Source organism: Astyanax mexicanus, chromosome 2, assembly GCF_023375975.1.
Source record: "Astyanax mexicanus isolate ESR-SI-001 chromosome 2, AstMex3_surface, whole genome shotgun sequence".
NCBI classification, from domain to species: domain Eukaryota; kingdom Metazoa; phylum Chordata; class Actinopteri; order Characiformes; family Acestrorhamphidae; genus Astyanax; species Astyanax mexicanus.
The window spans coordinates 73519692-73545353 of NC_064409.1; the positions used below are offsets into that span (position 1 = coordinate 73519692).

Genomic DNA, 25662 nt, shown 5'->3' on the forward strand with positions numbered 1-25662 from the left:
TCTAAAAAATGACTTAAAATAAATTGTTTTACACTGTTTTTTTTAAAGGAATGAAGGTTTTAGCTCTCCTATAAAGTTGCTGTTTTAAAGATACTTGTTTTCCATTGGACAGCAACAATATATATGGAGAGAGACAGATAGAGAGAGAGACAGATATATAGATAGACAGAGAGAGAGAGAGAGAAATATACAATATATTGCTGCCCAATGAAAAAAATCTCTATTTTTGTCCCTCACACTGTCACAATTTCAAAAATGTCTCAAAAATGACCTAAAATAAATTGTTTTACACTGATTTCTTTTGAAAGGAATGAAGGTTTTACCTCTCCTATAAAGTTGCTGTTTTAAAGATACTTGTTTTCCATTGGACAGCAACAATATATATATATATATAGAGAGACAGATAGAGAGAGAGAGAGAGATCGTTGCTGTCCAATGAAAAACAAGTATCTCTATTTTTATCAATTTTTGTTTACTACATAGTTTGAAAACACAAACTGTTCCTCACACTGTGACACATTTCTTGATGAATGAACCAATAGAAATTCTCAAAAATGACCTGAAATAAACGTTTTTTACATTGACTTACCTCTCTACTGTAAAGCTGCTGTTTTGAAGATACTTGTTTTCTATTGGACAGCAACAACATAGAGAGAGACAAAAGATGGATAGAGAGAGAGAGAGAGAAAGAGAGTTCACTGTATTTCAGGCACTTGGATACTTTCACACATTACATCTCACTGCACTGCTCGACCCCAATCACTTCTCTTAATCCCACTCATTCAGCAACACCCGGGGTTCTTCTTTAAAAGGGTCTCAGAGCCCAAAATCTACACATATTACCACAATGTAATGTCATGTATTATAACACCACTGCTCCAAAAAAATTCCACTGTTCAAATTCACACAATTTCAACACTTTTAGTTTAATCAATCAGCCAGGACGTGTTTGGTGTCTAAAGTTTCCTTAGAAAAGAAGCAAAAATGACTTTTAAATAACTTTTGGGAAATGAGAGTGCATATTTTTTTTCTTGAAAGGTTCACTGTTGTGCAGTAATGATCACATTTACTACTGGCATTTACAGAAGATTATTTTTATCTTTAAACTGATAAAATTTTATAAAAATTTTATAAAATACAACTTTTGTAATGGAACACAATATTTGCAAAAGTATTGGTAATTTTCAAAATAAAAGTTTATTTTAAAATAATTTTAGCTTTTTCTGCGGTATCATTTTTTGGGGGTGGCAAATCCACCTATTTCTGATGTTTTTCTACGCCAATGCTTACAGTGAATGTTACTCATTCAAAATACTCTACCAAAGTTTTTTGAAAGCATAACAGTGTCATAACCCACATAAGCAACGCTAATGTCCTAAGCTCTAGATTTATATATTAGCCTCGTAGCTTCAGCTCAAAGCCAATTCCGACACCAAACATTTCTTGGCTGAGATAAAAGCGGAGATAATTGCTTTAGTTAACTTTTATTAGAAACATGCTCTCGAGAGGGGGGCTTTTCATGGCGGGGATTCAGATTTCAGCACAATTTTCAAAATAAAAGTTTTCTTTAAAAACATTTCTGCTTTTTCTGCGGTTTAATTTTTTTTTGGGGGGGGGGGGACAAATCCACCTATGTCTGTCAGACTTTTCTAAAAGCATATCAGTGTCATAACCCACATTAGCAATGCTAATTTCCTGAGCTCTAGATTCCTATTAGCCTCATAGCTTCAGCTCAAAGCCACTTCTGACACCAAACATTTCTCGGCTGATTGACTGCATTTATTAAAGGGAAATCTGTGTTATTGACTGCTTGGCCACAGAGTATCCCTTTAAGGGTTTAAAAAATGGTTAACCAGAGTTAATTTTTTTATTTAATAGAGGTTAATAGATCTTTTCCGGATCTCCTTTCTGACCCCGCCTCCACGTCGATACGCTGCGAGTCTGCCGCTGTATTCCTGGCGACCGCAGCTCCTCCAGCTCCTCCGCCATGACTGGGTCGTCCGGTTCCACGGGGCGGGGCTGGGGGTAGTTGGGCTGGTAGTAGGAGGGGTACGTGCCGTAGCTTCCGTAGGGGTCCTCCTCCCCTCCCTCCTCCTCGGCGCCGTACGTTTGGTACGAGTTTGGTGGCAGTTGGACTATGGGAATATCGCGGTCAGTCACTTCACGGTCAAACTCCCTCTCTGACCACCACCAAGCGGCACGGCACAGAGGCAAATGGACAACGAGCCCACACACACACACACATAACACACACGCACACACACATAACACACACACACACACACACACACACACACAGACACACCCATAGAGTGGACGGAGAGGACACACAAGCACAAGGTTACTGGTGACATCAGTGCACCCGCAGCAGCAGCAAGCAGCACGTGGAGTTAGAACGAGTGAGTGTGTGTGTGTGTGTGTGTGCGTGCATTTGCGTGTGTGTGTGAGTGAGTGTGTGAGTGTGTATTAGCTAGATAAGCTCATACATAAACACCAACACATATGATCCCCGTCAGTCAGTACTGAATTAGCAACATGTGGCTGGTTAACAACAATGCAGCCCTGTGTGAGTTTGTGTGTGTGTGTGGTAATGTGTGTGTGTGTGTGTGTGTGTGTGTGTGTGTGTGTGTGTTAAGAAAAAGCCTCCAGGCATCTGCACCATCAACAACCTACACACAGAGAGTGTGTGTGAATGGAGCCTACTGCTCAGTACTCATTCACAAACTGTATCTGGTCGTCAACTAAAGAGAGAGAGAGAGAGAGAGAGACACAGAGACAGACAGACAGAGAGACAGACAGAAAGAGAGCGAAAGGTCAGTAAGACAGTGATCTTGGTTACATCAGAATCACTGCTAACGTCACAGTGATTATGCTTCTTTATCAATCAAATGATAAAGATATCAATCAGTACAAGGACAAACACTCAAACACACACACACACACATACACACAGGGTTGGGCAGTAACTGAACACACATTATAATATTTCGTAATTAGATTTCCTACATTGTAAATAAATACTGAAGTGATTCAGACTATGAAGGAACACATAAGGAATCATGTAGTAACTTAAAAGTGTTAAACAAACCAAAATTAGGTGCTCTTATCTGGGGAGCTGTTAACTTGTGGTTTCAGAGGCTGGTAACTCTGATGAACTTATCCTGTACAACAGAGGGGACTCTCGCTCTTCCTTTCCTTTTTCATCATTACATTTTTGATTGTCTTTGCGACTGCACTTGAAGATACTTTTAAAGTTTTTAAATTGTTTCGAATTGACAGACCTTCATTTCTAAAATCATATTATCTTCACTTAGTAGAGTAGTTCTTGCTTCTCATATTATGGATATGAGTATATGTATATATGTATACTGTATATATGTAGACAGACATATGTACTATACACACTATATATAGATATGGTACATAATTTAATGGAGTTTAATATACTAAATATGCATTAACTCTATGAAATGTAAGGACAATATATAATTTATTGTGACACCATTTAAAAAGAGTTTCTTTTTTTAGAGTTTTGAAAAGCTCTGTGATATAATCAAGAGGAAGATGGATGATCACAAGCCATCAAACCAAACTGAACTGCTTGAATTTTTGCACCAGGAGTAAAGGAATAAAGTTGTCCAAAAGCAGTGTGTAAGACTGGTGGAGGAGAACATGCCAAGATGCATGAAAACTGTGTTTAAAAACAGGGTTATTTCACCAAATACTGATTTCTGAACTCTTAAAACTTTATGAATATTAACTTGTTTTCTTTGCATTATTTGAGATCTGAAAGCTCTGCATCTTTTTTTGTTATTTCTGCCATTTCTCTTTCTCTGCAAATAAATGCTCTAAATGACAATATTTTTATTTGGAATTTGGGAGAAATGTTGTCTGTAGTTTATAGAATAAAACAACAATGTTCATTTTGCCCAGATAAACTGATTCAGAAACTGATGTGCTCTCTTATTTTTTAATTCAGGCATTTGTAGTCCTTAAATTTAATATAAATATTAAAATAATGTGTTACCTACTTTTTTAAATCTTACGTTTTGTGCCATGGCTTCATTCTTTATTAAATAAATAAATAAATAAATAAAACTTTAAAACAGTAACTGATTATATATCTAGTAGTCTATTGGTTTATGTAACAGGGTTAGGTGTAAGGTTAGGTAATCAGTAATCTCTATAGGAATACAGTGTAAAGTAACCCTCCCAACCCTGTCTGCACAAAAGCACTGCATATCTCACATGCCTGGCAGGAACTCTTATGTCAACAGCTGGCATGAACTTCTGTACACCTGACACGCCTTCATCATCATCATCATCACACACACACACAGAGCGTGAACACAGCTGTACACTCAGAGTTAACATAAGGGCAATGCTTATGAATGCTTAGGTGCAGAATACATGGAGCGATTCAGCGTAACTACAACACTAACACACACACATACACTCATATGCACACACACACACACACATATACACACACTGCTTTCTGGATCTGACATGCTTAAAAACATCGGTATTTTTAAGAGTGTAAGGAGATCTAGACAGCACCGAGGACCACAATAAACAATACAAGCGAGAGCCTTTTAACACACAAGAGATAGATGGACAGGTTCAGTAACAGATCAGATCTGTTACTTTTATTCTTTAAAAAAAGTAAAAAAAAAATTAGTTTTAAAGTCAAACGAGTCCTGGATGTTAATCTACGCAGATTTATCTCCTGAAAACTGTGTTTATTTGGGTGAGTAAAGCACTTCCTTTTATTTACAGTTAGCTTAGATTTCCAGGTTTCCACTACGGCAGCAGCATTAGCATAAGCATTAGCGGTCAACTGGTAAGCCAGAGCGCTATCAGTTTTAACACAGTAAACACACAGACTACAGTCTGATATACTTGCCTCTAAACGGCGAAAAAGCTAACGCTTAGCATGGCTAATGCTAGCAGTGCTAGCAAGGGTAGCAAGGGTTAGCAGTAGGCTACAGTCAAATATACTTGCCTCTGAACAGCGAAAGAGCTAATGCTTAGTGTGGTTAGAGCTAATGATGCTCCAGCAGTGCTAACCAGGGTTAGCAGCAGGCTACAGTCATATATACTCGCCGCCAAATGGCGAAAGAGCTAGTGCATAGCGGCTAAAGCTGCTCCAGCACTACTAGCCGGGGTTAGCTGCAGGCTACAGGCCGATAATACTCAGCTCTGAATGGTGAAAGAGCTAGCGCTTAGTGCGGTTAGCGGTTAATGCTAATACTGCTCCAGTCTCTGTGCTGGAGAACTAAACTACTGTATAACACTGTACTTCAGTGGAGTGGCTTTACTGCTCCTTAATACCTGACTGGTTAAATTGTTATACATAAGGAGCACCAGATTGTAAGATGCACTGGCGATTTTTGGGACAATTAAAGGATTTTAAATGCGCCTTATAGTGCAAAAAATACTTTAATTGTTGATGACCTCCAAACCTAACACTGTCCATCTCTACATTGGTTTAAAAGGCTCTCTAAGCATCAGCTACCTTCATGTTCAGTTCAGACATGGATCATGCAGTAGCTCTAGGTCTTCAGACACTTGAGTCATTCAGAACTGAATAACAGGTACAATCAATCACATGCAAGAACGCATTTAAAACATCAAAACTGTTTGATGTGTTGATCTGATGGTGTAAAAACAGTGATGCATGAATATGTGAAATGATGAGGATGATATGTTTAACCCTCTGGTGTTGACAAATGCATTTATGCATCAAATCTGATGTTTCCTGGATGAGAGTCATGTACAACCTCACATAAATGCATAAAATGCATTTACAAGATTGTGAAATTCTATATTTCTGTTCTATATGTATTATCACAAAGATATTAATAGAAACATTGAGAAACATCAGATTCAACGTGTTGGCACATTTATCAACCCCAGAGTGTAATGACTGTGTTTATAACTTTGGGGCTGTTCACATCAGGCATTAACATATCGGTATGTTTTATATATGGGGAGTATATGGATCTAGAGCTACACTATATATTCTTGATGATCAATAAAAACAGCTTCAAAACAGCAACTTTACAGGAGAGAGAAAAAGCCCTCTAAACTTTCAGTGGAAGTCAATGTAAAAAGAGTTTATTCCAGGTCATTTTGAAGAGTTTCTATTGGTCTTTTCATCAGAAAATTTTGGCACAGTGTAAGTGACAGTTTGTCCAATCAAATTATGTAGCAAACTTAAAATCGACAAAAATGGAGATAATTGTTTTTCATTGGACAGCAACGATATAGAGGTGGGCGATATGCCCCTAAAATAATATCGCAATATTTGAATATGATATGGCACAGCCCTAATTGAGATTTTCAACAGATTGCAACAAACGTCAATGATCTAGTAAGTGAAGATACTAATAATGAACTCCATATATCCAGGATTTAAGTGAAATAAAAAATTACTGGACGTATATAATCTATCTCTAATAGACATTTAATAGGAAATAAGAAAAGTGGGAGTTTCTCTTTTGCTACAAACAGCAGAAAAGGTGTACCCTAATGCCCATATGGCCCTAAAATAATATCATGATATATCAAAGTTTTTTTGCAATAACAATATTTTAAAAAATGTAAATAGTTTTAAATGGCTAGAGTTTGATATGATATGGCACACCTCTAGTTGGAACGCCTACACATTATATCTCCAGGAGGTTTTTTTAATGTCATCCCATATTAAACGCATAGTCATTAGTGTGTAGTTGGCCCCCTGTATAGTTCTATCAGCAGGTGTGGAGCTCAGCAGTTCCAATTTATTGATAACCACTCACAGCTGATGCTGGAAGATCTAGGAAGTACTACCAGCAGTTGTTGATTATCTACCATCAAATAAACTAAAGATAATTTACTGAGCATTAAACCAACCTTCGGAACAGTAATAGTGACTAACATTAACATTTTATTTAAATATTTAATATTTAATCCTTATCTTATCTAAACATATTATCTGATTATGCTCACACACCTGGAATCTGAGCATGATCCAAATCATCAAAAACCAACCTGTTAACACCTGTTAAAGCCAGAGTTACAGCCCCTATGTTTAGTGGTTAACTACTGTCATGCATATGTGAATGTGTGTGTGTGTTTGTGTGTGTGTTTGTTTGTGTGTGTGTGAGAGAGAGCAAGAGAGAGAGAGACTCACCCCCAACGTTGTATCCGCAGGAGTTTGGATCACAGTAGCCCGGGGGTCCTGCGGGTCCTACTGGTCCAGGCATGCCCGGCCTGCCCGGGGTCCCAGAGTTACCAGGACGGCCAGCAGGGCCCGGACCACCAGTCCTCCCCTCACCAGGTGGCCCTGAATGAGAGAGCACACACACACACATACAGATACATGTTATGAAACTTTAATGTCATGAATAACAACTAGCAGTGTGTGTGTGTGTGTGTGTGTTAGAGCTTAGATTGGGTGCAAAAAATGCCAGAGCCTGACTCCACCCCATAAACAGTCATTATAAGCATGAGCCTGATTTAAACCCCACATTTTTTTGTAAGAGTGTTAAAACCGAGCTTTTTAAAAACATTTTTGGGCTGTTCGAAAGAGCGAAATCTGTTTAGAATGATGTTAATTAACATTGCAACACTGAAGAAGCATAGACTTATTATTTAAAGGTGTCCTTCTGCTAAAATCCATTTTTTTTTTGTTCTTTGTGAAATAATACAGGTCTCTCTAAGTTGTATATGATGCTGCATATGAAACCGTTCGTCAGCCTCCCTTGTCTGCAGTAGCTAGTAAAAGAAAATCCTCAGAAATACGAGTTGATCAGATAGACGTTAAGGTGTCGACGTCAACCAGTGGGTTCATGGCCTCGCCCACCTCGGCTCAGGACCGCCCAGAGGCAGCGCTAAATTTGGGCTACAGCATTAGGAGCTATAGCTAAGGAGGAGCTAACAGCTCTGTTTACAGTTCTGTTTATAGAGCTAGTTAGCGTTAGCTATCTTGTGTAATCTCCGGTTGACTCTGCGTCTTACTGAGACCTTAAATATACACTAGGGAAGACCAGCTCTCGGCCGTAGGGCGCACGACTCTGATCTTAAGTGAAGTTTAAGGGTTAACTTTACCTATATAGCACTAAGTGCTATATCTTTATAACTAAGGCTGTATCTCTGAAAACATTTTGTCCTTTGCGTTTTAGAGCTGTAAAATTGACTGTGGGGGGAAGGTAGGTAGATGTTCTCTGCTGCAGTGCTGTTAGACAATCAGAGGCGATATATTTGCATGTATGAATATTCATGAGCAAGAGACAAACCCTATCTTTCTACAGAGACCTCTAATCCAGTAATCTAAAGCAGGGCTAAATAGAAACACCTGAGCATTTTTTTTTCCAGAAAAACGGCTCACATTGCATTAATTTATATGAGACACTACAACTATACATTTTAAAATGAATGAAAAAACGATGGAATAAGAACTTTAAGAACAGCTACACACAGTGCTGCAAGTCAAATTTGGACAAGTGGAGGAGCTCATGTGTGTGTGAGCCTCAGAGCTACATGAAAACATGCGATTTTTATTTAAAAAACAGTTTGATTTGCTATATTGTGATAATCAGGCCATTTTCTTGAGCCTGACCCCATCCGGCCCAGAAAAGTGGTGGGAAATTGAGTTCGGGTCGGGTTCGGGCAGAGAATCTAAGCTCTAGAGTGTGTGTGTGTGTGTGTGGGTTACTGTGTAGCATTTTTTTTTTAGATGACTACAATTCCCATAATGCACTGCATTCAGCTCAGCACTCACAGGTGAATGAATGAAGGGTGTGGTGGGGGGGATGAGTATTTAGGCGTGTGTGTGTGTATGTGTGAGGTAATTTACCTGGAGGTCCTGAAGGTCCTCTGGGGCCCTGAACGCCCACACCTGGGCTTCCCTTCTCTCCTTTTTCACCTGGAAGACCTGATCACACACACACACACACACACACACTCATTAGCAGCCCTCAGTCATGTTCAGCAGTGGAACGCAGGGTGCATTCCTGTTCCTCACGTCTCACTTTAGCTCTGACAGTCGCTCACTTTTACACAAGAGCCTTGAAGGGAAATTCCATTCAAAATATTTTCACATTCACTTCAATTGTCTGTCACTGATCAGACAGAGCACAGTTTAAACTGTTGCACAGTCTCTTGAACACAGACAACGTCTGCATGGAGTAATGCACGTGTTATATATGCTGTAAAAACTTGCTGAAATAGACTATAAATATAATGAATAGCAAATAAAAACAAAAATAAAAAAATATCAAATAGAAATGCTGAAATAAGAAATCTGTGAATCATGTCTCCTGTGATATACTATATGATTTACCTTTAATAATTATAAAATAATATAGGTCACACACAGAGAGAATTTGCACAGTTGATTAGTTTTATTTCCCTCCAAAATTAATAAATCATTTATGCCAATTTCATGCTAGCATATGCATGCCGCTAATGCAACGTTATTGGATAATTTTATTAAATTGAATGAATATATATATATATATTTTCATGTAATTAATATGAATTAATGTAAAATTGTTCATTATTAGATTTCTTTTTTTTACTCCATATAGTTTACATTGTATACTGTATATTAAAAACTGTATACAGGTTTGTCATTCATTACTATGCACATTTTCTTAATGTTTAATGTATATAAATGTATTATTCATTACTGTATATAGATGTCATTTAATGTAACTAGATTATTTTTATATTAAAGTGAATACATTTGTAATTCCTTACTGTATATTGATTAATTATTCAGTATTGTACACTACAGGTAATTTTTTAGAACACCCCTATTGTTTAGTATTCCAGTATTAGTGCTTTTTTTATTTTCTCATCTTATTAATGACTTTATTACTGCAGTTCTTTACCTGTCTGACCTCTAATTTTTCTTTTCACTGCAAACTGAGACTTAGCCCAATCATGTTAATCTGAGCTAAAGGCTAAAGCTGTTTCCATGTGGGTCAGCCAGACGTCTTCCTGTATCAGTTTTCTCCAGTTTCCAACATTACTCACCGCTCTCTGGTTTCATCTGTAATTTCTCTGAAGAAAATACTTCTGTTTTTCTTTTTTTTCTAGTTATTATGATGAAAGTGTGAATGTGTTGTGTCTAAGTGTGTAAATGCAGCCCGACAGCGCTACTCTAAGGAACCCTGAGTGCTCTGGTAAGCCAGGGTGATATTAGCTAGCAGTTCATCCCACATAGCTTGTTTAAACACGGTGAACACGCAGACTACAGTCTGATAATACTTACCTCTGAACAACGAAAAAGCTAACATGATTAGTGGCTAATGTTAATGCTGCTCCAGCAGTGCTAGCTGGGGTTATCAGCAGGCTACAGGCTGATAATACTCACCTCTAAAGAACTTGTGCTTAGCACAGTTAGCGGCTAATGCTAATGCTGCTCCAGCCTAGGTGCTGGAGAACTAAACTGAAACTCCTATATAACGCTGTACTTCAGCGAAGTGGCTTTACTGCTCCTTAATACCTGACTGGTAAAATTCATACATAAGGATTGATATATGATTTTTGGGAAAATTAAAAGATTTTAAGTGCACCTTATGTATAGTGTCAATTTGTAAAAGAGTTAACATTGGTTAACATTTGGGTGTGGTGGTTTTGGGAATCTCACCCTGATTTCTCAGCCCAACAGATTTATAATTAGTTGTTGGTGTGGCACAGTGAATAACACCACTACCTGCCAGTGAGCTATACGGGAGATTGGGGTTCAGTTCCTGGTCTGGGTGACTGAATGCTGCTCTACACCAATAAGAGTCCTTGGGCAAGACCTCTAACACTACATTACTGGTCCACCTCTGTAATAGAAATAAAACTGTAAATCACTCTGGATAAGAGCATCAGCTAAATACAGTAGATGTAAATGTAAATGTAAATTTGATTATCTGAGTTAGCTAAGGCTACAAGGCTAACTGACAAACCTTCTGTAAAATAACCCCCAAATCCATATTGTTATATTGCTCGTCTCTACTGCACTAAACACCATATAACCCCATATTCACTCCTGATCTCTACAGTGATCAATACCTCTGCCTCCAGGTTGGCCGTTCTCTCCGTTAGATCCAGGGAACCCAGGCCGCCCGGGTGGACCCTGCTCTCCCTGCTGTCCCGGTGGTCCTTGGCGGCCCGGCTCTCCCGGAGGTCCGGCAACAGTGCGGATCGACACCGGCTGACTGGGAACCTGATTCAGGATGGAGTTATAACGAGCCATGTGACCTAAAAACCAAGACAGAGTAAAGAGTATAGGGTTCAGGTTCAGAAGCAGTAACACACATGCATACACACACATATATACACACTATTTTACAAGTTATTGTAAAACCTGAGGATGTTTGATGTAGCTGCAGCTAACTGGGGGGGAGGTGGTGTTGAAATCCTCCTGGAACCCCAGGCTGAAATAAGGCTTGTGTTCATAAACCAACAGTTTTACAGTCAGTGTTAAAATCTTAAGGCCTGCAGGGTTTCCAGTGAAGAACATCTGCAAACAGCTGAAGTAAAAAGAATGAGAAGGTTTATGTTAAGGTGCGTTGCGATGCTCATTGCTATCTTAAACCACAGTTTATGAATAAACCTACACTGATGAGCGTGGTGGTCTGGAAGTGAGGTGTGTTCAGGTAAAGTTCTGGCATGTTTCTATATTGGTGGCAGGAAATACAGGTGCGCTACTGACTGATTAAAACCCTGTCAACAGTCAGCTGCTCAATTCTATCTTAGCCATGTGCAGTCTTAGCACGCATATACACACACACACTCGTTGCACACACACATACGAGCTCGTTGTTCACAGCGTAAATGTGCAGGTTAGTATCCTCTACTGAGATGCGCAAAAGCACAGCACTGTTAAGATATGAACGCGCCAAAGCTAGAGCTCACCTGCCTCTTAAAGGTAATGACAACTGACACACTGATTTGTTTATTTCACGTTACGCCCGCCAAAAAAACACTCTGCCTGCTTTTTGCGTCCTCACAATACCAAAGACACACCAACACACCCTAAATTAAGCTGCGTGATTCACAATTGACCGGTGTGCTATAGATCACTAAAATAGGGCCCTATGTATTTATAGTATATGTAGTTATGTCTACAAAAATGAAAATGTATGTGAATTAACATATTTAAAGTAGCAGTCCGTATTATTGTTTCTAAACTAAAATAAGAAGCATTTCTGAGTGGAGAACGGACAAAATATTGTGTTTATTGGTACCAGTGTAACGACAGTGAAACAACCATCCCTGCTAAGACTAATATATTCATTCTAAAAACTGGGATGTCAGGTCACTTTTTGTGGAAATTTTTGCTGATCACGTCACGCATCTTTATGTACTTATGTCACACGTACAGCCTCTAAAAGAGGATCCGGCTCAGTTTTACTGAACGCGAGCAGCTGGGGGAGTATTGGAGACTTCAGAAGGGGAAACTCAGAGCTCAGTAGCTCATTCACCCATAGTTAAAACAAACTCTCTCTCTGACTGAACATAACCTGGAATCGGATTAATCCGCTCTGAAAGGAGACCGCATCACACCCGCCCAGTTTAAAATTATTCTTCTGCATGCTCAGTGCAATTACCCATTCTCACCAGAGAGGGCCCAAAACTTATAGACATCAGCTTTAAAGATCACCTACATAATGAAAATTCAACTTTAAAAGAGTCATTTAGCTTGATGATTGTGTGAAGAGCAGAGGAGAGTCAGCATGCTAGTGGAGAAGCCCCCTCGTTAAGGAGATCTGTGCAGGTGCAGCAGCCATAATGAGCAGAAAAGTCAGGTATTTTGTGCACTATAGAGTTAAACTCTGCAAACTATTCATGAAGTTCTTACAAATTTTATCAATGATTTAAAATAGGTTCCTGAAAGGGCAATCCAACGTTTGGTTTCCAGTATTTTAGCCTCTCTCCTTTAAAAGAGTTGGATGGCTGGTATTGCATGACTGGAAATAACTCCAAAGTTGCAAGTTAAACTCTGACTTGCCTATATGGACTTTGGGATACATAAGGGCTGTATCCCAAACCACAAAGCATAAAACATTACATTAAATAGCATGTTAAAAATAGTGCACAAGCTTTTAATAATGTAGTGAGTAGAGTAGGAGTGTGGTTTGGGACACAGCCATAGATTTCTCTGGAGAAATTCTGGGCTGCACTAAAATAATATTTTTATACACAAGCACTTAAAGTGCAAGCGTCCCAGAGTGCTTTGTCCAGATGGCAGCCTATTAAAAAAAACGAATTCCTGCAGCACTGCGGTTATGACAATGCAACGTTGCTGTTTTTGGATATGTATATATCTCTGTTTGCTTTAATGGGTATGCACTAATAACAGAATAGTGTAACCTCCTATGATGCATGTTTTTATTTTGATTTGCTATTTGGGCTGATTGGCACCTGATTAGTGTAAAAACAAAGAATTATCTTTTTACATGATGTAGTTTCTGAGAAAAACAATGTCCACATATGAGGACTTTAGTTTTATATTTTCTGATAGAACCCAATGAAATCGTAGTGATGATGTGCAAAACATTTATTTTGTGCCTGAAAACAGCAGCATTTTTGCTGAGTTGTTCAGCAAAAAAACAACTCTTCTCCTAAACTCTTCTGCCACCACTAGGAGACAGTACAACGTCCTCATAAGAGGACACCAGGGTCTTGTAGAGCAAAATTTAGTGCTGTAGTCTAGACAACCCAATCCAAAATGTGATGTCCACACATGTGGATGCCAGGTCCTAGGAGGTTAAACTAACAGGACTCAGTTTAGACTAGTTTTGCAGGGTTTAATATTCCTTGATCCACAGTTTGGACACTGTGTGTATCAAGAATACATTATATAAGGCTAATATTATCACCCACAGTGGACTTCGCAGTGGGTGGAAACGACTGGAACACAGGAGAGCCCACACACATATCCCACAGTTCAGTGCACCATGGCAAAAGTCATGGGACGTGATATTAGTTCCTACCAAAAAACTCTTTGAAGCATTTAGGTGGCTCTTATCTGGGGAGCTGTTAACTTGTGGTTATCTTTTCCTGCAGCAGTCCTGATGAGAGCCAGTTTCATCATAACTTTTTGATGGTTTTAAGAACACTCATAATATGGATTAGAACATTACTCAAATATTCACTATTCACTGTATACCTGTAACTCTACCTCTTCACTACTTTACAACTGATGCTCTGAAACACATTAAGAGACAAGAAATTCAAGTAATTAACTCTTGACGAGTTCAGCACAGCTGTTAACTGAAAGCCTGAATTCCAGGTGACTCTTCCTCATAAAGCTGACTGTCATCCAAGCAAGTAAATGTAAAATATAAAATATTGTTTTTGTTTAATAAATAATTCCATACGTTTGTCTTCGCAGTTTGGATGAGAGTAGTATTAATCTACAATGCAGAACATTTATAAATATAGAAAAAAAACCCCACTGAATTTAAGGTGTGTCCAAACTACCGCTGCGCTCTGTAATAGAGCTGTATAGACTCACTCTGGATGAGCTGTTCACACACTTGTCTGGCGATGGCTTGTACTGAAGACGAAGACTGCATATCCCCCTGTAGAACACAAATACGAACACACACACAAACACACACACACACATACATGTTTTAACAGGTACAGCTCAGACAGATTTACAGTGCCATCTTCACCTTCATGTACACGACCTGGGCTCTGGTCTACAGAGCATAAACCGCAAGATTTGAATCAGGATGCTTCAATAATCACTGTAATGATGGAGCTCTAGAGATGAGCCATAAATTGTCTTTACCTGTGGGTCAACATGCTCACACATACACACACACACACATGCATATTTCTCTGCAGATACTATACTTGTCTATACTAACATTGCGTTTTGTGGTTCTATTAACAATCATATCAGGGGACTTACCCTTTCTCCTTTCTCTCCTTTGGTGCCTGCGGTACCCTAAGACAGACACAGAGGAGATAAAAAATGGTTAAAACTTTAGTCTTATCAGGTGATTAATGTCAAAGTCTTTATAGGAATGTCTGTTCAGTCTACGGCTATCTGTAAAACACTGCTGAACTGTAGTCACAGGAACATCAAGCTGCTTGCAGATGGTTTTATATATTTATATATATATATATATATATATAACCATCTGCAATGTATATATATATGTATACATGCTTTAACATGCTAGTCTATCATTTTTCTTTCTAATCTCCTGAGATGTCGCTTCCTCTGGTCCATGTTGAGTGTGGTAAAAATACCATCATTGTGTCCCAATTCAGGGGCTGCATCCTTCGAAGGACGCGGTCTACGAAGGTGTGTCCTTTGAAGGATGGGTAGGCTGCGATGGCAGTACTGAAATGGGACAGTTTACCCTACGGAGTATTTCCTATTTTCCAAACCACAAAATACCAAATTAATTAAGTCCAGGTTAATTTTTTGTTTTAATGTTTTAAATGTGAACGGGTAGAGCTGAACATAAAAAAGAAAAGGTTTTAGTTTATATATATAAACTAAATAATATAAATGAAATAATAAATAAATAATATTTATAATATCTATAAGTATTTATATATCTATAAACTACATAATACTTCATCATCCAGGTCAATTTCATGAGTTTACTTTTTTCCAAATAATTCTGTTGAACCATGGTTCAAAATCATTTTCATATATTTTTTACATTTATTATTACTTTTATCAGATTCAATTTATCAGGTTCAGATTCTGTGACAATTGTGGGTTTTTCTTTCATTAACCGAGGGGTACCAACTGATTTTCTCCACGTCTGTATTTACAGAATGTTTAGGCTACACACATTGGGGAGCACAGCCAATCTTCTGAAGTAGATTTATGAGACTATAAGCACAGTGATAAGAAACACAGTTTTATGATATTCTAGCTAGCTGTGTACCCACACAACTCTCTGAACTAGCAGGAAGTGCTCACATAAAATGATAAATGCTTTGGTTAAAGGCAATAAAGGGTGTTTTCACATCAGCACTATTTGTTCCGGTTAAAACAGACTCTGGTTGGTTTGTACCTTTAGTGCAGTTCAACTGAGCAGGTGTGAAAACAGTAATTGCACACGTTTGGATCAAAACAACCAGACAAAGACCTGCTAGAGGAGGTGGTCTCAATACAGTCCCAAACGAACTCTGGAGTGGTTTGCGTGTGGTGAGAACGCGATCTGGTCTCGATCTGACCCGGCTATCAAATATACTCCTTTCATTTGAGCTAAACTGCTGATATGGCGCAGTTTAATATGATATATATTAGCCAGATAATGCTAATTACCACAGCTATGAACAAACGCTTTCGCTGCTGCTACATGCTGTTTACACACGCGGTCTGTGCTGCGCTCACTGCTCGCAACTGTTTGACTCCGTTTACTACGTTTACTTCTGCACTGCATTTCCTATTGAAAATACTTAGCTTGTAAGTGCAGATTTTCAGCACTGGAACAGAGAATCTTCTCTATATACTATACTTACTTTCTTGCTCCCATGTCAGACAACTCTGACCAATCAGAGGAGACAATGTGCTCGCGATGTTTATTGGTGTGTATTTTGGTGTGCTAAGGTTTGTGCCTGTTTGAAACCAAACCAAACAAAGGGAGAAAATCTCCAAATAAATAAACTCATCAACTGATCTGGACCATAGAAACAAACTACAAGTGTGAAAACAGGTGTTTGTCTGGCACAAAGCATTTGGACACAGTATTTTTCTCACAAAGTAACCCAGACTGTTCTTATACATAGTTTCCCAATGGTGGAACAAACTACCTTCCACTACCAGATCAGGAGCGTCTCTCACTATCTTTAGTAAACTCCTGAAGACCGAGCTCTTCAAAGAGCACCTACTCTCCTAACACCTCTAACTAACTACCTTCTACTACCAGATCAGGAGAATCTCTCACTATGTTTAATAAACTCCTGAAGACAGAGCTCTTCAATGAGCACTTACTCTCCTAACACCTCTAACTAACTACCTTCTACTACCAGATCAGGAGGATCTCTCACTATCTTTAATAAACTCCTGAAGACAGAGCTCTTCAAAGAGCACTTACTCTCCTAACACCTCTAACTAACTACCTTCTACTACCAGATCAGGAGGATCTCTCACTATCTTTAATAAACTCCTGAAGACAGAGCTCTTCAAAGAGCACTTACTCTCCTAACACCTCTAACTAACTACCTTCTACTACCAGATCAGGAGAATCTCTCACTATCTTTAATAAACTCCTGAAGACAGAGCTCTTCAAAGTGCACTTACTCTCCTAACACCTCTAACTAACTTCAAACTACTTCTAACCTCATTTCCTTCTTCCCTCCTTCACTCCTCTATAACGCTATTTCCCTTTAGTCTCCTTTAGCCCCTGACTTAAATGTTTTTTTGCCTTGAACTTCTATGTCCTCTATTGCTAATGTACATCGTTATTTTTAAGTTGCTTTAGATAAAAGTGTCCAGTAAATGCTAAGTAATGTAATGTAATGTAAATACACAACTTTAGAAAATGATGCTTCCCTTTTTAAGTGACACCCCAAAGAAGCCAGTGGATGCTGGTGGAGGAGGTAGTGATTCCCATCACATCCCATAGTGTGCATGCACCATCAGTCTACCACAGAGTTTACTGCATGGAGGACTTTCAGAACTTTTAACTGTCCTCCTGTTGGCTGTGCTGAAACCTGATAATGATTTCTGAGGGTGTCTGGAAGTTGACGAGTGTGCTATTTAACAGTGAAAGTTCAATACGCTACTATTCAGAGCCGAACGTGATGACACAATGACTGTGAGAGAGGTCTATAGTCAATATATTCACCCACACATGAACAGTCATTGTTTATATTCCACTCTGGACTTACCGGTGGTCCCTGCTCTCCAATAGGTCCGGGCGGGCCGTTCTGACCTGGTGCCCCTGGTGCTCCTGGACTTCCCTGCAGAGAACAGAGAGCAGCTGTAACAGCAGATAAGCACTCGCCTGCAGCTGGAGGAAAGCGTGGAACAGTTAAATCCGTGTTTATCTATGAGATAGACGTCGGAGGGATGAAAGAGGACGGATTGTGAAATCTGACTGAAGAGGACTGTGTGAGAACTTGGGCAACGGCCCGAAACGTCCACACCAAAAATGAATAGTAAGGCTTATGGAAGCTTTAGAGACGCATGAACAAACAGCGGGTAGAACAGTAGAGAGGCTGAGAGTGAAAGAGATGAAAGAAGGAGAATAACAGGGAAGTTTCACCTAGTAGAAATACTTAATGCTACACTATATGTGGCTTTTTAAGTGCAAAAGTATTGGGACACCTAGTCATTCATACAATTGCTTTCAAAAATATTCTTTCATAATCTTTTCACATTGTGTCTTAAATGTATTGTATTGAGAAACAGACTGAAGTCTGATATGATTTTTGCTCGTTCTTCTTTATAAAATAGCTCAAGCTCAGCCAGACTGGATGGAGAGCATCTGTGAACAGCAATGTTCATGTCTTGTCACAGATACTTATTTTAGGGATTTAGGTCAGGGCTTTGACTGAGCCATTCTAATAATCTAACACATCAATATTCTTTGATCTAATCCATTCCACTGTAGCTATGTTGCACTGGCTGTAAGATTATGGTCATTGTTTTTCTGGAAGGTAAATCTCCTTTCCAGTTTCAAGTCTTTTTCTGCCTCCAACATGTTTTCTTCCAGGATTTCCCTGTATTTAGCTCAGCATGATGCTGCCACCACCATGTTTCACAGTGAATCATTTTCATTCCACTTCACAATTATGTGCTACTTTGATTTTGTCTATCACTTAAAATCTCAATAAAATAAGTTTGTGATGGTAAGGTGACAATGTAAAAAAACATCAAGGAATATGGATACTTTTGCACACCACTGTAAGTTCTTCTGAAATCAGGTGTTAAAATAAGTTTATCCTGCTACAGTTGTCTCTACTGTTGAAGGAACAAGACTGTCTCCTAGATTGTGGGGATTTGTGAGGACTTGATTGCATTCTGAAGCAAGAGGTGGCATTAAAGACCCCAAGTCCCTAACCAAGTCCCCAACTTGTCCCCAACTCTCCAACGTATTTCTAACTACCGATACAAGACACCTTCAGAGGTCTTGTAGAGTCCATGCCTTGAATTATCAGATCTGCTCTAGCAGCACATGGGAGATTTACTCAATATTGGGTAGAAGAAGTGATATAATGCATATTGCTGTATGTGTGTGTGTACTCACAATAGTGCCTGGGGGACCCACTCTGCCCTGCGGTCCGTCTTTACCTGGTAAACCCTGTGGAACAATACACAATCATTAATGCAAAAATCTTAAATGGAGCTGTCACAAGTGCTTCTGTTCAGCTTTTTTTAACATTTGAGCTGTTCTGAGTGGCCAGCTTTGCCAGGACTGACTGTTAAATCCAGGTATAAACCTGTGGAAAGGTCACAAAACGTGTTATTGAGAGACTTCCTTTAACGGTGACAGCAGACACTGTGTGTTTAAAAGGAGGCATGAGTCTCGTACACACGTTGAACCAGAGAACCAGGTGTTCTCTGCAAGAAGAAGGCTAGACAATTGTGTCACTGGTCCTCAAGTCTGTTTTTAGCTGAAGTAGAATTACACGTTCTTGAGGAAAAGAAGCTCATTCATTAACACATTAACACTGGGACCTCTTCACTGCTGAACTTTCAGTTTCAGGTTTGTCTAGAGCAGAGGCCACTAATAGACAGACGTTTTCCAATATGGACCTAAAACCGATAAACTACTCAGAAATATTGAATTGTGACAGTGTTTATTTAAAGTGGCAGAACTTTTCTTGTGTTTATGGTATACGTAAATTCCTATGCCAATCAGATCTGTGCAGATGCAGGAAGGAAAAAAATAAATGAATAAATACATCGCTCCTTACACAGGGTCGAACCTGTGTTGTTAGGGTAGCGGTCCAACACTCTACCGCTGCCTCAGCTAGTGAATTGGGACGCGGCCGGGGAAAAAAATGCCTATATAAGAAGATAGGGAGCCCAAGAACGGGCAGAAACTAAAGTCACGCCGAGCGCGACAGAGAGACAGGGGAGGGATGTAAACAAAAGCTCACCAGAGAAGCATTTTATTATTATTATTATTATTATTATATATATTTTTTTCATCATCCTTGGCCTGACGAAATTTTCTCTAACTGGACAGTACTGAATTCTAATTAAATACCCCTGGTCTAGAGCTAGTTCAAACCCAGTACCTCAGGAGTGTATTGTTAGTAGGCTGGGCTTTTATACTGTTTGCTTGACAAGCATCCACTCCAGAAGGAGATCTGAGACTCATCTGGAACAGATACAAATCCAGTCACTCAAAGTGTACAAGTTACAAGGGGAAGGGGTGAAATCCTCCCTATAAGAATTGGGAGAACTCTTCAAGAACCTGATACAGGTACAGCTACATCAGTGAAGCGATAAAGTTCAGCAACCTAGCTGCTGGTTAACTGCAGCCTCTGCCACCTGTTGCACCATTTAAGGTGGGATGGAAAAGTTTGTTAGCTTCCTTGCTAATGAAACAAACTACTAGTGATTTTTTTATGCTTGTTATGAAGAAAATTGTCATACACCATCAGAATTACACATTAAACTATGGTAATATAGTGGTTAAAATCATTTTAACAAGGAAAAGACCCTAATTTGTGGGTTCCTTTGGTTGCTTGTGCTGCTATCTTGCCACTGATGATTCTTATAACCCTGGTTTGTGAGTGTGCCTCTGAAAAAGCGCTGTTTCAAGGGTCACATAGGGGTAAGGCTAAGTGGTAGAGCCAAGGGGTGAAATGGGATTGGGCCTAAGTCAACAAAAAAAAAAAACATTACCCTGGGTCCTGGAGGGCCCTCCCTTCCTGGAGACCCTGATGATCCTGGAACACCCTGTAGAGAAGCACATGAGGAGAGAGAGTAGAGTGATCAGAATAAGACCAGAGTGAAACACAGTCTGGTACAGTGCAGTGTGGCGTATGTAGATATCATGAGTTTACCTGAGTCCCCCGAGGTCCTGCCTCACCTTTCTCCCCCCTCTCCCCTGGGGCACCCTACACACACACACACACACACACACACAAATATTTGCATTAGTATCTCAACTTACTCAGTATGGGCACTTGCTTATTATTTTTATTACTTTTCTGTTAAACATGGTGACGATTGCCCCTCCTGTTTCCACTATCCACTAGTGCTGGGCGGCATAACCAAAAATGTATATCACAATATTTTTCCAGATTCTGACGGTTTCACGGTATATCACAGTATTTTTATTTTATTTATCTATTTATTTATTTTTGCATGACTGGGCTTTTATATAGGTTTGTGACTTTCTTTACTGTTAGGAGTGCATATAATATAAAACACTAAGGCTTTAAATTAAGGCTCTGGTTACTATAGGGTTTACTTTGTCCCACAAAATATATACACAATATATGAAGAAATTAGACTTCATTAGCAGAAAAACAGCAAAAGAATGTAAATAACAGACCTTAGAAAAAGATATGTCAACAACTTTAACACGGCTTCCTTTTTAAATTGTTCCTTAAATATTACACATGGACCTAAAATACTCAATGTTAAAGTATTTAAAATATATTTTTCAAAAGCTCTATTATACAAGTCAGACACATGTTTAACATCAATTTATATTGTTTTTCTGAAGCCATTGTAGGCATTACAGTATTAAAATTAGCCACAGTTCCCTTCTCTCTCCAGTTAACAAATAAATTCAGTTCAGTGTGTGTTAATATTATCTTTTCAGCTACAATATTAATATATTTAAAAGGGCTATAAATTAGTTACTTCCTCATATTCAGAGTTTTTATTTCTTGTGCTGAATGAATGACCGTTTCTGGGCTCGTCTGGAACATTTCTCCGAGCAGTGGATCGATTGCGCTATTCCAGTCCGTATTTACGTCTATTCTACTGTTAACTTCAGTATGTTAGCTTGTCATGCTAACTGGCTAGTGTTATCTATCACTACTATCCACCCAAATCCAAACCACTTGTCCAGAGTTCAATAAACAGTGCTGGTTAAACTAAAGGATTTTAAAGTCAGTCCTATGAACCATTTACAAGATATGAGAATCCAGCAGACATCTGTCAGCAGTGAGGAGGTCTACCCTATCATTACATTACTGTATCATATATCATCCATTTACTACAGTGTGGAGATGTATGAGGGGTATTAGGACAAGGAAACCTCCCACTCATTCAATCACACACACACACACACACACACACACACACACACACACACACACACACACACACACAAGTCACAAAAGTCAGCACCGGTCTACATATGCTTTATGGGCAAATGTATTCTTTATTATAATTTTAATACTAGAATATAATAATTTCAATGCTCCTACTAATAAGGCCTGTTTCAGTTTCAACAAATGATTTATTGTTCTGGCAATTATTAGGGTAAACAATATTTTTGTAATTACCATATTTTTCAAACTATATGGCACTCTTAAATTCCTTTAATTTTTCCCATAAGTGATATAAGCACAAGCTCTTTCGCCATTCAAAGGTGAGACTATTATCGGCCTGTAGTCTGCTGCTAACAACGGCTAGCACTGCTGCAGCAACATTATCATTAGCCGATAAACATGCTAAGCGCTAGCTCTTTTGCCGTTCAGAGGTGAGTATTATCGGCCTGTAGTCTGCTGCTAACCCTGGCCAACACTGCTGGAGCATTATTAGCATTAGCCACTAACTTCGCTAAGCGCTAGCTATTTTGATGTTTAGAGGTAACTATATTGAACTGTAGATGAACTGTTGTAGCGTTTACTGTGTTAAAACAAGCTACCTGGGATGAACCTGGAGGAACACCCAGGGGTGAGCCCTGCTGAATTAGAAGGAAAACACAGCGACACCCCTGTTCCTTACTAGTGTCGCCTTATGTATGAAAATAGACCAGAAAATAGACGTTCATTGATAGTGCGCTTTATATTCTGGTGCGCCTAATAGTGAGAAAAATACAGTACAACAAAATTCTACGCCACTAATATAATGATAATAAAATAGAATAACATCATAACAATGCTATTACACCCTTCTAAAAAGCAATGAGTTTTGATCATTTAAAAAAATAAAAAGACGTTAAAAAAGTTAAAATATCTAACATAGATAAAAAAAAAATTAAACACTGATTTTTAAGAAAATGAGCACACTGGTTCAATAAGGATCTTTGTTTTGAGTCCTGGATCGTATGAGATGTTTTAGAATGTTTCTAAAATAAACAAAAATATTAATTCATTGTATGATGTGTGTAGTTCAATAACAGTAGAACAGTTCATCCTGCTCCTGAATTCCTGCTTTTGTTGGAGTAACTGTCTCTACTGTCCAGCTAAAGCTTATTACTATCATTTTTGAAGCATTGCTGTGAGAATTTGACTGCATTTAGCAACAAAAGCGCAATAATGTTAAATGATCTCCACCCACTGACCAATGCTTGTGGGGAAATTCATATCCCTCTAGTCTAGCCCACACCTGGCATTAGCCATGGAGCCAATATGTTCATGTTTATCTGCTCCAGAGAGTCCTATTCTGTTGACAAGCTAAACAAGCTGTGTGTGTGCATTTGCACATCTGTGTCAGCAATATTATAGAATAGTGTTTGTGTGGACGTTACCGGTGGGCCTCTGATGGATCTTCCACTGGGCCCCTGGGGGCCGGGAGGTCCCTGGGGTCCTGATAATCCAGCATCTCCCACTGGACCCACTGCTCCCTATAGAACACGATGAATAACTCCATTATAATTAAGGCTGGTTCACAGGTGTTTGGTTAAGTGTAGCAGGTGAGTGTGTATGTAGGAACGTACCACAGGTCCCGGCTCTCCCCGATCCCCCCTCGCTCCTCTGATACCAACACTGCCCTGTGGATCACACACACACACACACACACACACACACACACACACACACACACACACACACACACATTGACATTATTGTACAAATAACTATGAACAAAAAAAAATATTTAGCTTAAAAACCTAGAAGATACTGTTGTGACAGTAAGAAATGCATGCTGTTATTGAACTTGAGTCATTATTTTTGTAAAGCAGTTCCCATTGGTTTCTATGGTATCCCAGCTGGTTGCTGTGATGTCCATAAGTGGATGATATTGTGCTATTGTCTTGATAAAGGGTAGCTATTGCACCACAGATTGTTGCTTTGGTGCTGCTAAGTGGTTGCTCGGTGGTTGCTATGGTATTCCATGTGGTTGCTATGGTGTTGTAAAATAATTTCCAGGTGGATTCTTAGTGTTGCCTATGCTTTTGTGGAGTGTTGGATATTATATCTCAAGTTGTTGCTATGGCATTACCAGGTTACCGTATTTTTTGTACTATAAGGCTATCAATACACTATCAATAAACATCTATTTTCAGATTAATTTTATATATATAAGGTGCCTATGAATATAAGGGGAATGATTTTCAAAGTCAAACGAGCGCTGGATTTTAAGTTATAGATTATATAGATGGCATGTAATACTTTTTCTTTTGTATACTAAAAAGAATGTATCACATGCCATCCATGTGTTGAGACAGTAAGACCTGGTCTGTTTACAAAATAAATGTTTGAGATTATGTAAATATTTAAATGTGTGTTTTAACTAACATTATATACATTTCAGGAATTATAATATATTATGTATCATAAGTTATTTGAGTAATATTGTATAAATGAAGTTATTGTAAGTAGGTAATATTGTATGCAGACATTAAGTAAAGTTTACTAAAAGAAAGGATTGATTCAGTAAAAATAAATGAAGTAAAGTTTACTAAAAGAAAGGATTGATTCAGTAAAAATAAATGAAGTAAAGTTTACTAAAAGAAAGGATTGAATCAGTAAAAATAAATTAAGTAAAGTTTACTAAAAGAAAGGATTGAATCAGTAAAAATAAATTAAGTAAAGTTTACTAAAAGAAAGGATTGAATCAGTAAAAATAAATGAAGTAAAGTTTACTAAAAGAAAGGATTGACTGAAGTTCAGTTCATTTATTTACTCTGTGTAACATTTAAGTCTTGAAACCGAGTTGAAGTTACTTAAATATTTCTGAAATTAAATTTACTTAAAAAAAAAAGCAAATGCAGAAAGTTGCGAAACTTTTTTTTAAGTCAATTTTACACATCATTTTTTTTCAGTAATTGTGATCATAAAGCTTTATACAAGCCTGTATGGCACAGTCAGACCCAACATTCTGTAGTTGGATGAGAATATTATAACAGTAGCTCTGCAACTCTGATGGTTCAGTGTAGCTTATTGTGAGAGAAAACAAGCTAAAATTATTAATAACTGCAAAAATATCTTCCCATCCTCAGCAGTGTGTTATTACTGTATCAGCAATGTGTGTATAATTAACAGAGTGAAGGTGAAGGTGATGCTCAGGTGCGTACCTGTGGTCCCGGGGGGCCGGGGGGGCCTTTACTGTCCTGAGTGCAGGTGCAGGCCCGAGGAAGAGCCGGGCAGTCTGCCTCCTTTCTCTGGAGTAAAAAACACAAAAACACACATAAACAACAACAACAACAAGAGAAACAGAAGCAGATATAAATGTACCAGTCTAAATAAAAACACACCCTTATCTATTCTTACGCAACACTGAGGTCTGATTGCACAATCTGAGATCATGAAAACAACAGGAATGACTGC

The 25662-nt window shown here is 38.6% G+C and overlaps 1 protein-coding gene across 3 annotated transcripts in view; it reads right to left on the reverse strand.

Annotated features, from left to right (window-relative positions):
- Positions 1–1613: 1613 nt before the first annotated feature.
- The window catches only part of LOC103042852 (collagen alpha-1(XIV) chain), a 144071-nt gene continuing 120022 nt past the window's right edge, over positions 1614–25662 (reverse strand). For 2 of the 3 annotated variants that reach the window (XM_049475237.1, XM_049475238.1), the window contains 13 exons: positions 25410–25496; positions 23829–23882; positions 23640–23735; positions 20992–21045; positions 20831–20884; positions 19221–19274; positions 17860–17931; positions 14912–14947; positions 14507–14573; positions 11056–11244; positions 8843–8920; positions 7178–7330; positions 1614–2135 (listed from right to left, as the gene is read on the reverse strand). In XM_049475237.1, the coding sequence (XP_049331194.1) occupies positions 1882–2135; positions 7178–7330; positions 8843–8920; positions 11056–11244; positions 14507–14573; positions 14912–14947; positions 17860–17931; positions 19221–19274; positions 20831–20884; positions 20992–21045; positions 23640–23735; positions 23829–23882; positions 25410–25496 (1248 nt within the window). In that variant the 3' untranslated portion in view covers positions 1614–1881. Of the gene's footprint in view, positions 2181–7177; positions 7331–8842; positions 8921–11055; positions 11245–14506; positions 14574–14911; positions 14948–17859; positions 17932–19220; positions 19275–20830; positions 20885–20991; positions 21046–23639; positions 23736–23828; positions 23883–25409; positions 25497–25662 lie in introns of all 3 variants that reach the window. The other variant, XM_049475236.1, reaches the window with a different exon arrangement.